General features: G+C 34.5%; 1 protein-coding gene across 1 annotated transcript in view; it reads left to right on the top strand.

Moving 5' to 3' along the window:
- The first annotated feature begins 779 nt into the window (after window positions 1-779).
- Window positions 780-12644, top strand: part of LOC149083512 (oxysterol-binding protein-related protein 11-like) — a 29466-nt gene continuing 17601 nt past the window's right edge. The window contains exons 1-12 of the mRNA XM_089234027.1: window positions 780-931; window positions 3326-3357; window positions 4939-5044; window positions 5970-6017; window positions 7159-7240; window positions 8534-8613; window positions 9302-9571; window positions 10555-10596; window positions 10810-10890; window positions 11147-11229; window positions 11765-11805; window positions 11985-12109. Of these exons, the coding sequence (XP_089090153.1) occupies window positions 824-931; window positions 3326-3357; window positions 4939-5044; window positions 5970-6017; window positions 7159-7240; window positions 8534-8613; window positions 9302-9571; window positions 10555-10596; window positions 10810-10890; window positions 11147-11229; window positions 11765-11805; window positions 11985-12109 (1098 nt within the window). The 5' untranslated portion in view covers window positions 780-823. The remainder of the gene's footprint in view (window positions 932-3325; window positions 3358-4938; window positions 5045-5969; window positions 6018-7158; window positions 7241-8533; window positions 8614-9301; window positions 9572-10554; window positions 10597-10809; window positions 10891-11146; window positions 11230-11764; window positions 11806-11984; window positions 12110-12644) is intronic.

Below are 12644 nucleotides of genomic sequence, written 5' to 3'. Positions count from 1 at the left end.
GAAAACACAAACGCGTAGCGTGATTATGTAACTCGTTTCTGTCGGCTCGAAATAGTCTAATTCGGTTCATGCGGCGCAAAAAACTTATTCCTAGGAAAACCCGACTATAGCTCAGTGGATCCAAATCAGCTTTTCTTGTTAAAGCCTGGTTTTCCAAGGAATAAGTTTTTTGCGCCGCATGAACCAAATTAGACCATTTCGCGCCGGCAGAAACGTGGTGCATAGGAAACGCTACGCGTTTGTGTTTTCCTAGAGTGGCGCATCAGATCAGGGCAGCTATATTGCAGCATATGGCCCTGGCATCAGCTACTCTGTCGTCTGCATGTTCCGGTTTGAAGGGAAGGAAAAGAAAACACACAAGAGTGAAGAGGACATCGACAAAACGCACGGTGCACGACGCATTTGACTCCTCCAGACGCAGTCAGCCAATAACGCCCGACGTAAAGCACGGTCGTGAGCCGTATTGCGCTCAGTCGTTCCTGATTTTCTTATTAGTGAGTGGACGGCGTGTCGCGCTGGGCGGGTCACTTTGCGCGCGGCGCAGAAAACCTGCTCCTAGGAAAACCCGGCTTAAGTTTTTGGATCAAACAAAAGAAATGCAGTTTCTTCAACGCCAAATAAAGAGATGCTCTAACGAAAGTACCACCGAAAAAAGCAGAGACGACAGGTCAAAATATAATTTTCCAGTTATGTGATCCTGCCATCTAGTTTCAGCATTAAAAGTGACTAAAGCGGTGATGATGAAGTTCTTGCAATCTGTAAATTTCTATTTTATTTGTACTCAGAAAGTTGGCAACATGTCATCGATGTACTTATTATTATTATGGCGATTTCTCCCCAAACACAAGAAATCAATGTATTAGTTAATGACGTGCCTGATCTCACGGACGAAGAGAAAAAAACCCTCTTGTCAGCCATGAAGAAGGCCAAGGTAAATTAAACTCTCAAAGATCGTTGGTTCGATTGCATGTGTGTGCGTCATTATCATGTTTTAGCTTATATTATGTAATCAAAACAGAGGAGTCAATCATTTTTGTTGCTTGTTTGAACTCGATGTGAAAGGTCGGAGCACGTGCTATGTGGTAAAAAAAAAGTGCTCAAATGTATATTGTATAATAAAGGCATGAGTGCGGCAATTAATTACACTGAACGTGGAATATCACTGCTCAAACACCTTGAGATCTTTCATTGCTAATTAAGCAAACTAATGATAATTTAAACATGTAATTTCTCTATAAAAAAACACCTCTAGCATAGATGGTGCAGTGAAATTGGTCTATATGTAACGTGTTCTTCAAGTAATTATAGTTGAAACCCTGCAGCAGAGGCACATTTATGGTTTCTTAACCTTCTCCCATTCTAGTGGAGGCAGGCAGGGGGGGGGCCTACGCTTACCCCGCCCCATCTTCAAATCTCTCTCTTGATCACTCATGTGCTTGCACTCTGTTTTGATCACTCCCATAACATGCTTGCACATGTTCTGGGTCATTCTTATGCTTGTAAACTCTATGTCGCTCACTGATCTGGTCTCTTGCTGTGCAGGTCATTCACATGCTTACGCACACTTTAAGGCACTCTTCTACTTTGAGATACAGCAACTTCAGTCATATATCGCCATATAGCAATGTTCACCCAGTGGAGTTTTGTAGGTATCTTTTCTACATTTGGCGTCACCTCAGGCTCTGTGTGTAAAGAACTTGTTTCTAATGTTCTTACCTGGATTCGAACCCGAGGACCTTTGGTGGTAATCCTCACAGTGGAAGATAAGCATCTTCCCACTGCACCAATCAGGTGCAGGTCATTCTGGCGCGGCCATGGTCATTTGCTTTGTAAATTACGCTTTTGGGAACAGCTGTCGTATGGTCCGCCACTTGGCAATTATTTGGCTCCACACATGTCTGATGGCCTGACGAAGAGTCGCCAAGGCCGTCAGACACTACAGACACCGAAAAAAAAACAGTGTGGGAAACATAATAGAAACCACCAAGCATAAAAATAGAAAAAAATATCAGTTACAAAAAATTACACCTGGCCCATTTTTTTAATAATAAAAAGATCGGGGCATAAGGAATTCCGGGCATAAATATTCTATGTATTAAAACTAAAACCCGGACCCTTTTTTTTAAATAAACGGATCCGGGCATGAAAAGTTCTGTAGGTTCATTTTAAATAATAAACCGATAAAACAGAAGGCATGGCAATGGGTGAATAACTAATAAATACAACGAAATAATAAAATGGTATGATACAACCTGAGCAGTAGATAATCCAAATAACTAGAGCTACAGAAGGGAGGAATAATAATGAGAGGGAGAGAGAGAGACGCGCTGGAAATAGAACAACGGCTGCTTAGAATTTTTGAAAAAACGCGGTGAACAAAAGAAAAATCCTGTTTGGTGAAGTCAGCGCCATCTAGTATCACCCAATGAAACCGGAAAATTGTTAAAAAATACGGCAACCCAGAGAAGCATTATGATGGTCTTGGCGACTTATTGCGAGAAAAAAGTCGCCAAAGTCGTGGCGGACCATACTGCATCTGTTCCCGTTTTTGATCACACATGCTTGCAAACTATTTTGGTCACAATATCCTGGTCCTTTGCTCTCTAGGTGACTTGCATGATTTTTCTCTATGTAAAGGCAGATTCGTGGTTTTACCGCTGTGGTCTATACAAATTGAACCACACTTATCCGATTGTTCGAACTGATCAATCGTTCTTCAAATTTGCTGCCCTGGGCTATGGCCTGTTAGGTTCCCTGTAAATTGGTGCTGCTGCCTAACCGTCTTGAAAAGTTCAAGGGCTGAGCCTAAGTATTTATTAGGGGGTAGTGGTTCACCGCTAACTTGAATTCTGAAAACGGCTATGTCACAGATCAAAGAGTCAGGTAAGCGGTAATTTAAAATAATGCTCTGGATAACAATAAAAAATAGCTGATGGCATCAAAGGATGAATCATAACTGAAGGATGCAAGGATTACGGTGCAGCTACATGCATTTTTCCTATAGTGAAATTTACAATAAAAATCACAAATGAAGGTCATGAAAAATTCACGCATATTCAATACAAAATAAATGTCTTGCTGTAAAAACAGCTTTTCATGGGTTATTGTAATTTCACAAGAAATGAAAAAATTATATCTACGTTGTAGAAATACTGAACCTCTTAACAACAGTAATTTCCCAATAACAAGATTAACCCACATTTGCTCGGTCTTGTTAGTGGTCATTATTTGGAGGGTTCACTGTACTATTGTTCTATATTTTATCAGTATTTGTTAATTCTGGCATCATAAGCATAAAATGATCACTTTTTTACCTTCTTTTTAGGAACTTGATGCTCAAGAAATGAATAAAATGAGGTATGTACATTAAAATTATTTTTTGATTCCATAAATATTTATGTACATGTTTTATGTAGGCTCACATGTAATTGGCATTGGTTCGGCCCTTTTTCTGTATAGTACAGTCAAGTTATTTTTAAAATCTGTATGTGTGAATTAGATGTTTTTGAGACGTATGATGAATTCAGCTTGTCGATAAGTATTTAGATTAACTGCATTCGACTAATAGTTTAACTTTTCTGTACTGTGCTGTACGAAATCCAGGAATTTATAGTAGTAAAAACTAGGATGTTGTAGAAAGCGTGGTGGACAGAGGCCACCTCCGCGATACTGCCTTAAACGAGTATTTTCTGGTCATTTGATTAGCAACATCTACGCCAAATTTTGTTGAATTGCTGTGAGAAATAGTTTCTCGGAAAGTTTTTGAAGCTACTGCTCCTCAATGTGTTGTATCAGTAATGTGATGGATGGAGCTTTAAACAAGACATCCATTTTGCAAGTGATGATGCCACGGTTGAAGATGAAAACGAAGATGCCACACTATATTGGCTTTTGATGTAGAGCTTGGAGAATCAGAAGAAATGGATTAGACAGTTTTCATTGTAACTTTTATTGCATAAAAATATACAAATTTGTTTCCCCTCTAAAATACACAGATTTTGGGGTGGGGGGGGGGCTCGGCTTATATACCGGGCCTTCAATGTTATTATGGTGATACTGAAGTGGTGCGGGTACACGAGTATATACGCCAATCTTTCATTCAGTTAAAGAATTAAAGGATTGATTATGCCTGCAAACCACCTATGACTTCGTTGTATACCAGAGGTTGAGAAATGCTGATTTAAAGCATTTACAACAATCAGCCAGCAAGTATTTTTACTGTTGTCACTGTCACATTCATGTTTTTTTTTTTATAATTGTTCCTGTAACTTATCTTGTTTGAGAGCCGTTGTTGCTAGTATTGGCTTATTTTGTTACAGGTAAACATGTTTATATATCCTTTTGCATTTTTTTTCTCGAGCTGTGTTAATTTTTTTTTCTTCGCTGATTAAGAATATGTTGCTAATAAAAGTTGTGAGCATGCTTATTCCTCGATGTCAAGTTTTATTCTAGTGCAACTGAGAGCTTGAAAAATCATTAAAAAATTTAATCCGCAATCAAGATTCTTAGAAATCAAGTATGGTTTTTACTAAAAAAAAAGTCTTAAAGATTAAGTTTTTTTTTTCAAATTGACACATTATCATGAAATCAGAAAATTTTGTCATCTTTGGACTCTAATTTAGCAAGTGCATATGGAGAGTTTCCGGGCACTGATATCAGTTTTCTAGTTGCCGAGGAAACTTTTGCACCTGGGATTTGTCTAGCCCTATTGTAACCTCAGCGAGTATTTTTTCAACAATAGGACTCGAGGGTCATCATAGTTACATTGAAAGGATAAAATGCAACGATTTTTTTAATTAAATTTATGAATGTACGCTTTTTTTTTTTACCAAATGATTGAATTAAATCTAAACTTTATAGTTTGGAAAAACTTTTTTTATGACATCAATAAATATCCTTTAAAGACAACATATTTTAATATACTTTTAACTCATGCAGCAAACCTTTGGAAGGTCAACTCCATAAGTACACCAATGTCGTTAAAGGTTACCAGTACAGGTGGTTTGTTCTGCTGCCAGATTCCGGTATCCTAGAATATTACATGGTAAGTACTTTACTTCACATTGTACCATGGCATCCTTCCTTATGAGTTATCCAAAGACAATAACATCCGATGCAAATACAGTGATCTCTCGCTTATGCATTGGTACAAAGGAACAATGAAAAAAAAAAATGCACAAGTGAGAGAGGTGTATAGCATTATTGTGCTATATCTTTTATTTGCTTTGCTATTTATTTCTAAATGCGAATAACTTTTGGGAAAAAATCCCGTAAGCTGTGTGAGGTGTCAATTAACATACTGATAGACAAGTAATTATACAGGGCGATTCAGAAAAGATGGGAAAAACTTAAAGAGGTGATAGTACACACCAATATTCAAGACACTTTAATTGTCATTAAAGAGTGCCTGGTATAACATGAAACGCAAATGCACTAGCGCATTTCAAAACGGCCACTCCGCAAACGTTAAAATGGCGTTCCTTTTTAAATTTATCGGGAGAAAAAGAACATCACATGCATACAAATGTAACTTGGGGAGGAAGAAGAAGAAACCGTATACAAATCTGCATCACAGTGAATAAAAGGCACAGACTCAGAATTACTGAAGTTCACCATTATCCTGTACATTACAACTGTTAGAATGGTTGCATGCTGGAACACCTTTTATTCACTGACGCAGATTTGTATATGGTTTCTTCTTCTTTTCTTCTTTAGGTTACATTTGCATGCATGATTTTCTTTTTCTCCTGATAAATTCATACAGGAATACCATTTTAACATTTGCAGAGTGGCCATTTTGAAACACGCTAGTGCATTTGCGTTTCATGTTAGACCATGCATTCTTTTATGACAATTATTTGTATTGGTGTATACTATCACCTCTTTTCCCATCTTTTTGGAATCATCTGCATGCATTAATTATGCCTCATTCGTTATGCATACATTGAATATGTTTTTTTTTTGCCCAGCTTGATGAAGTGAAAAAAAGAAGACCTAGAGGAGCCATTTATCTAGCGGTAAGTCTTTGTGAATGATATTCAAGTTTTTGATTTTTCTACAGATATGCATAAGCTAGCTTCCTTAATTCTTAAATTTTGTAAATGGTCTGGAATATACCTTTTTGTATGCATAAGAAATTTTTTTTTTTTTTGCTCCATATCGTAAATCATCAAAAAATTATTGAGCAGCCTATCATGCTCATCATCATGATGTGAGCAGTGCAAGAGTTAAAACAAAGACTTTTGACGTATCCCTTTTTATTATTTTTCAAAAAATAGTACAGTGCATCACGCTACTCTTGTATTCAATTTGTTACAGAAGAATCTATGACTTTGGTATGATATACACTTGGTATATTCCCACAATTTGACATTCGATTCCTGCAAAACATTACATGATGCATGTGTATGAAATTTTCAGATGCTATACATTGTTTGTATTGTGACCATACAACCTTTATTTGGGGCGCTGTAGCCGAGGTTGATAAGATACTCGCCTAAAGTACCAGAGAATGTTTAGAGGCGTCATGAGTTCAATACCCGGTTCGTCCTTGTCAGAAAACTTTCTTGATGCAGGGGTACAACAAAAACTGTGACATGACCATAGAAGAAATTGCTACTGCATGGAGTCCCCCATCAAGGGGTTAGCGCACCAACCTCTCGATGAGTATAAAAAACAAGCCTGCCATTTGGAAATTGCAATAAATTGTAGGTCCCGGTCTAGTTAGCTCTCGTGTGCAGAAAATGGCCGCGATGCGTCAAAAATGATCAGTATCAACCTTTATTTTATATCAGAGGACTAATTTTTTCACTTTGTTCTGTTTTGTCTAGTAATTATGTTTAAAAATTCTCATTTTGTAAATTCGTTCAGAAAACCAACTTTAAAATCCTAAACCATGAATTATCTGTCATAATGTGAATGTTTTTATTGAAAATGACCGCCGTTAAGAAATGTTGTTACTCTGAGTATATATAAAATGGCACCCTTCTAAATCTGCTATAGCTTTATTATGTTTAGATATTATATGATGAAATTAAAATTGATTTGAATTTCTGATGATCATTTTCACAAAAATCATAATCTATTCAACATTTAAGACTGCGATTTTTGCAACAGAGTATAGAAAAATAGCTTTAAAACTTATTTCTTTTTTTCCAGGGTGCGGTCATCTCGCCCAGTGATGAAGATAGCCAGTCTTTCACGATCAGTGCTGCATGTGGGGAAATGTATAAATTGAAAGGTGTGATTTCTATGTTTTGAAAGTTCATAGTTATTATTTTTTACCCTGTATGAGGCCAGGTAGCCCACAGGTTGGTTCGTTTCATAGTAATTTTCATCAGATGTCACACAAAACAGATGCAGACCATAGAATTAATTTTTTTTAAATTATTCTGCTTGGTTAAATTATGCGTACATGATGATGACATCATATTCAGTTACCTTAGATATTTACATAAAAATATATATTCTTTTCCATCTGACTTTCGAAATCCATAACCTTTCTCTCTGGTCTCAAAATTTATTTTTGTTCTTATTTTCCTGCATCAGTGTCTTTTTCTTTTCCCTTTGTTCCTCCATTTTTCATATCAGTGTGTGGTGATGGAAATAGAAGAGGTTGGAACATCTAAAGATGTGACAGGAGAATATTCTCGGAGGAGAATATTCTGGTTGATGTAAAAATTGGGGAATAATCAAGAATATTCTTTTTTTTCTTTTAAATAATGAAATTTTTTTTGCTAATTTTGTTTATATTATGAAATATAATTCATTTCACATTGCCTGAAACATTTAAAACAAATCTTTTGGCATAATCACCTCATAATGGAATGTTTGGAATGTTTTAGTTCAAAAATATTCTGAGAATATTCTGTCACAATGAGAGGTTTCAAAAATTTGTGTTATTAAGATTTTGGAAACCTTTAAAGATTTAAAAAGAAAAAATTAATTAAATAAATTTTTAGAAGTAACTCTTTTAGATCTACTCTTCCAATAAATTGAAAGCAAAAAATAAAACCAAAGTTGATTAACAAAGAGAGCCATTCTTATGATCACTTTCCTTCTGAAGAAGATAGAGAATTGTCATTTACTTCAATGAACATGCACTCAAATTTTTTATCACTCATATTTCTTTGCAAGTTGTTCAATTCATTTATGTGGTTTTCATTCTCTTACTTTGAAAGTTTATTATGATGGGCTGCAAACTTTAATTTTCCTCTTTCTATTGGCAATTTTTTTGTGTTGTATGCATGAGGTTCTGAAAGCTCTTGCAGCAACTTCTGTCAAACTCACTCCACTGCACATTCCTTTCCATTCCTCGAAAGTTATTTTTCTGGGTATTTGGGTAGTTAAGAGGATAATGAAGAAGGGCTTGTTGCTTTGCTTATTTGTTTGTTTGTTTTTTCTTAATTGTTCTAAGTTTTGTTACTAATTATCTCTGTCACTGATGTCACCATAATTCATAGCAAGACTAAACATGCTAGAATATTTTCTTTGGGGGTAAAACCTATTAAATTCTTTATACATTTTATTATAGCTAATGATGCAAAAGAAAGGCAGTTCTGGGTGAACAGGATAAGGGTAGTCGCAGAGCGTCATACCAACACCATTGCTGAGGTAAATTCTTCAACATGTTTTTTCTTTTCTTTTAATTTTAGTTTGTTACACATTTAATGTACTTGTCATGAGTAATGTCCAAAGTCTCTTGCTAACTTGCAAAGTGTACAGACTTTTTATAACACCTGTACTTTAAAGTTAACTCATCATGCAGTGAAAATCCTGTGTAACGATCTCTCTATAACAATCACCTATGTAGCAATATTTCTTTTTATCCCTTGAGTATTGTTATTCATGTGTTTCACTGTATATACAGGCACAGGATGGAAACTAAGTAGCCTTAAACTGTTTTTAAAAGTAGTCTTAGAGATTTCGTAAACTGTAAATATTTTGCATTACTTCATGTAACTTAAATACTTTATTCATTTGGTCTTTGTTTTTTCCCGCTCATTTTCAGTAATTAAAAATAACTTATATAATGTGAATATGATTTTCACCGTTTACAAGTTTATTTAATTTTACTCCAAATTCTGAAAGACCCATATTAGCTGAGGTTTTGGTTGTCCAAATATACCCAGTTCTCTTTTGCTTGGATAATTGAGGTCTTATTATGTATGAGTAACTGTAAGTTTTTAATTTATGATAAAAGGAATATTTTTTTCGCATTTATGATGTTTTATCATGGCTTGCAAAAAATCTACCATTATATTTGATTTTTTTTTTAAATTAATTTTCCTATGTTTCATAGAAAAACCCTCCACTTCCTCCGAGGGAGTTTCTTGGACCAATGGTTGCGAGAACTCATTCATATTGTGAGAATCGAGCATCCAAGCAAACCAGCACCAAAGATAGTGATATCCCAACATATATCCTGCCTCAGGGGAGCATATCATATCATGATGATGGAAAGAGTCGTGTGAAGAGAACTGCTTCCTCTGTGGCTGAAGCCCTCTCTGCAGTCAGAGACATGCTTCAACAGACTGAATCCAGACTTCATAGTTTAACAAGGAGTGTAGAGGTATGCTGTTGCAAAGTATTTTCTGTTGCATTATTTGTGTCTACTACTACTTGTATTTTGTTACCATTTTTGTTGTTTATTTCATTGCCATATTTGAACTTTATTTTATTCAGTTGTAATAAAAAATAACAAATAAACAAATTCAATGTATTGATGAAGAGCTTTTGCTCCCTTTCCTTTTTAAACCAATAGTAGTTTTTAAATTTCTTATTTCACAGTCAAACGTGTCTGGTTTGTTTGTGCAAGTATATTAGTTTAAGCTATTCATCCAACTGTCTGGCCATACGAAATACAGTGAAATTTGCTTTTGCCATACTCTATTACAAAAGTATGTGTGTATAGATTTTTGACTGTAAATCTCCACTATAAACTATCTATCTATGTACTTCTATAACTATCTCTCTGTGCATTTTTTCCAAGTGGACGAATAAAAAAACTAATGTAAAAAACTCAATATCCACTGTTGTGTAGTATTATTTAAAGATTTCAAACTGAAAATAGGGGGAATCAGTGAAACAATTTAATATAAATACAAAAGGCCACGTTGAGTGAATGGGATGGTTGCATGTAGTTTAAATTCAAAACAGACATGCATTTTATCTTACACGAAGGGACAGACTTTATTTACACAACATATTATGTACAGGACGAGAAACGAACTACGTGATAATTCAAATAATCACACGATGGTGATGGCGCTTCGAGTGCGTACATCAGTCATCACCTGGGGCATGGATTTATTTTCCCACACATGTTGGTGGCAACACCACAGCCACAACAGAGAAATTGATGATCGAGGTGACTGAAACAAAATTCCCATAAAAAATATATAAGACAATATCTACTTATTCAATTTCACATTAGAATCTGGACAGAACTACAAAAAAATACTGATACAGTACTGAAACATGGAAAAGGACTTATCCACTTCCAGAAGTTTGCCCGTATTATTTCAATCTAATGTTTTGTTTTTTCTCTTTCAGTTACTACCACATTCAGGAATAGGACCAAAATCTTGTGATACTGTAAGTGTGGTTACATAAACATTTATTTCCAGTATATTGTATAGTCCATTAAGAATATAAATTCCAGTCTATTAAAATTTATTGATGATAGTGTAAAAAAAGTATTGAAATATTTTATCAAATTTTTCATTGTAGTAAGGACAGACCATATTTAGCTACTGTTTATTTTTATTACGTCTGGAATAATTTTTTAATAGATTTTTTTTTCCTCAGGATCTATTATTGCTCAAAGCAACCTCTGCCGCAACATTGAAAAGCCTGCAGCAGTGTTACACTATTTTACAGCACCAACAAGTATGTTTCTAGAATTTAAATTGCCATGTGGTGTTTTTTTTTAAAATCAGGTTTATCATCAAACCTCTCTCTAAAATAAAAATTATAATAAATTCAGTACATAGTTTTTCATGTGACAAAGGTTACTTTAAAAAAATCTTGATAATAAGGATGATATATTTTTTTCTATGTTTAAAAAAAAAATGCTTAAATTTTAACGGATTTTTTCCCCCAGCTCCACACAAAATTTATTTAGCTTACCTTTCCCTTTCACCAGGTGGCCATTAACTTTCCCAAGGCAATGATTGCAAAGAAATCTAGTAGGGCAAGCTCAAATTCAACAGACACCATCAGTGAAAGGTGAGCATTCTCAAATTTTTTATTAAGTTAACTTTATGGTCTATTTATCATGTGAAAACATTTTTACTCTATAAAAATTCGTAACCTATGATGGAAAAAGTTTTTCACTCATGAGTGACCATTTTTTTTCCTCTTTATTGGTGGACCAGAAACCTCGCCAGTTAACATGTTTGAAAAAAGGCTTGCACTAAAGTTAAAACACACAGCATTGTATCTTTTTATTCCTCAAATTCTCACTGGTAGTTTTCTTTTGTGTTATATGTTTGATGTGCCTAGTCATATTTATCCCCTCTGTGGTCAATCCCATGATATTCGTTAAAAAATTTCTCTTTTATGTCTTTTCATGTAATATATTGCATACAATGCAACAGTATAAGTATCACAAAGTATAAAGTACATGTATTCCTCACAAGTGTACATGAATGCATGATAATTGCCACTTTTCTATGATAATTTTTGATATTCATCTATAAATTTTAATGTTATGTGTTGAGTAAAATACCTTTAAAATTTCTCTTTTCATATTTTACCATAGCTCTACATTTTACTTACCGGCAGAAACATCATCAGGAGCAGGTATGTGAAATAGGGTTTATAAAATTTTGCAATAAGTGCAATAAAATTGCAATTATCTTGTGATTCACACTAGTCTGCATCAGAAAACCAAACTTTTTGTTTATATCTGTTATGCATTCCAACTATCAATTTGAAAATCAAGCCAATGATCTACAAATTTGTAGCATCACTCATTACAGATCCAAGTGGAGAGGTTACAGACCAAGATGAAATCGCTGAAAAAGAAATATGTCTCAACCCAGAGCAGCATTCAGAAGTACTTAATCTGATGTCACAGCTTAAGCTTGGTTCAGACCTTACAAAAGTGAGTCTTCTACATTTTTCATGGTATCAAATAACTTCAAGTATATTCACATTTTTTTCACCTTTTTTGCTACTGATGTAAGTATTTTCAATAAAAGCATTCTAATATAGGTATCAACCAACTGCTTTGTTATTTCTATATATTGTGTACACTGTTGTTCGACTATGTTTCATGAGATTACTGCTGGTGTTTTGCTGTCACATATAAAAATGTTTACAAGTATCAGGAAGATTTATTTTTTTAAACTCTGATTCACAAACTCCTCTGGAAATGGACATTTAGACTTTATTGTGTGTTTAATCTTCCATCTATCATTGGTACTTCTAAAGTACTGGGTTTGAATATTTGTTGCTATGTAATTTTTTTTAACATATTTTTTTTCTTTGCCTTTAATTAGAACTTAAATAACTTACCACATAATTTACATAAAAAAATTTATCTACAATAGACTCAATAATCTGGCCTTATTCAGATTGGGGTTTATCTAGTTATTCAGATTGGGGTAAATATGTTTATGTATATATCAAACTCTGAA

The sequence above is a fragment of the Pholcus phalangioides genome, unplaced genomic scaffold, assembly GCF_987345545.1.
Source record: "Pholcus phalangioides strain wild (caught in Gottingen) unplaced genomic scaffold, Ppha-v1.0 ptg000008l_1, whole genome shotgun sequence".
NCBI lineage: Eukaryota > Metazoa > Arthropoda > Arachnida > Araneae > Pholcidae > Pholcus > Pholcus phalangioides.
The sequence above is the reverse complement of the archived record's forward strand: the minus strand, read 5'-3'. Positions and strand labels throughout refer to the sequence as shown.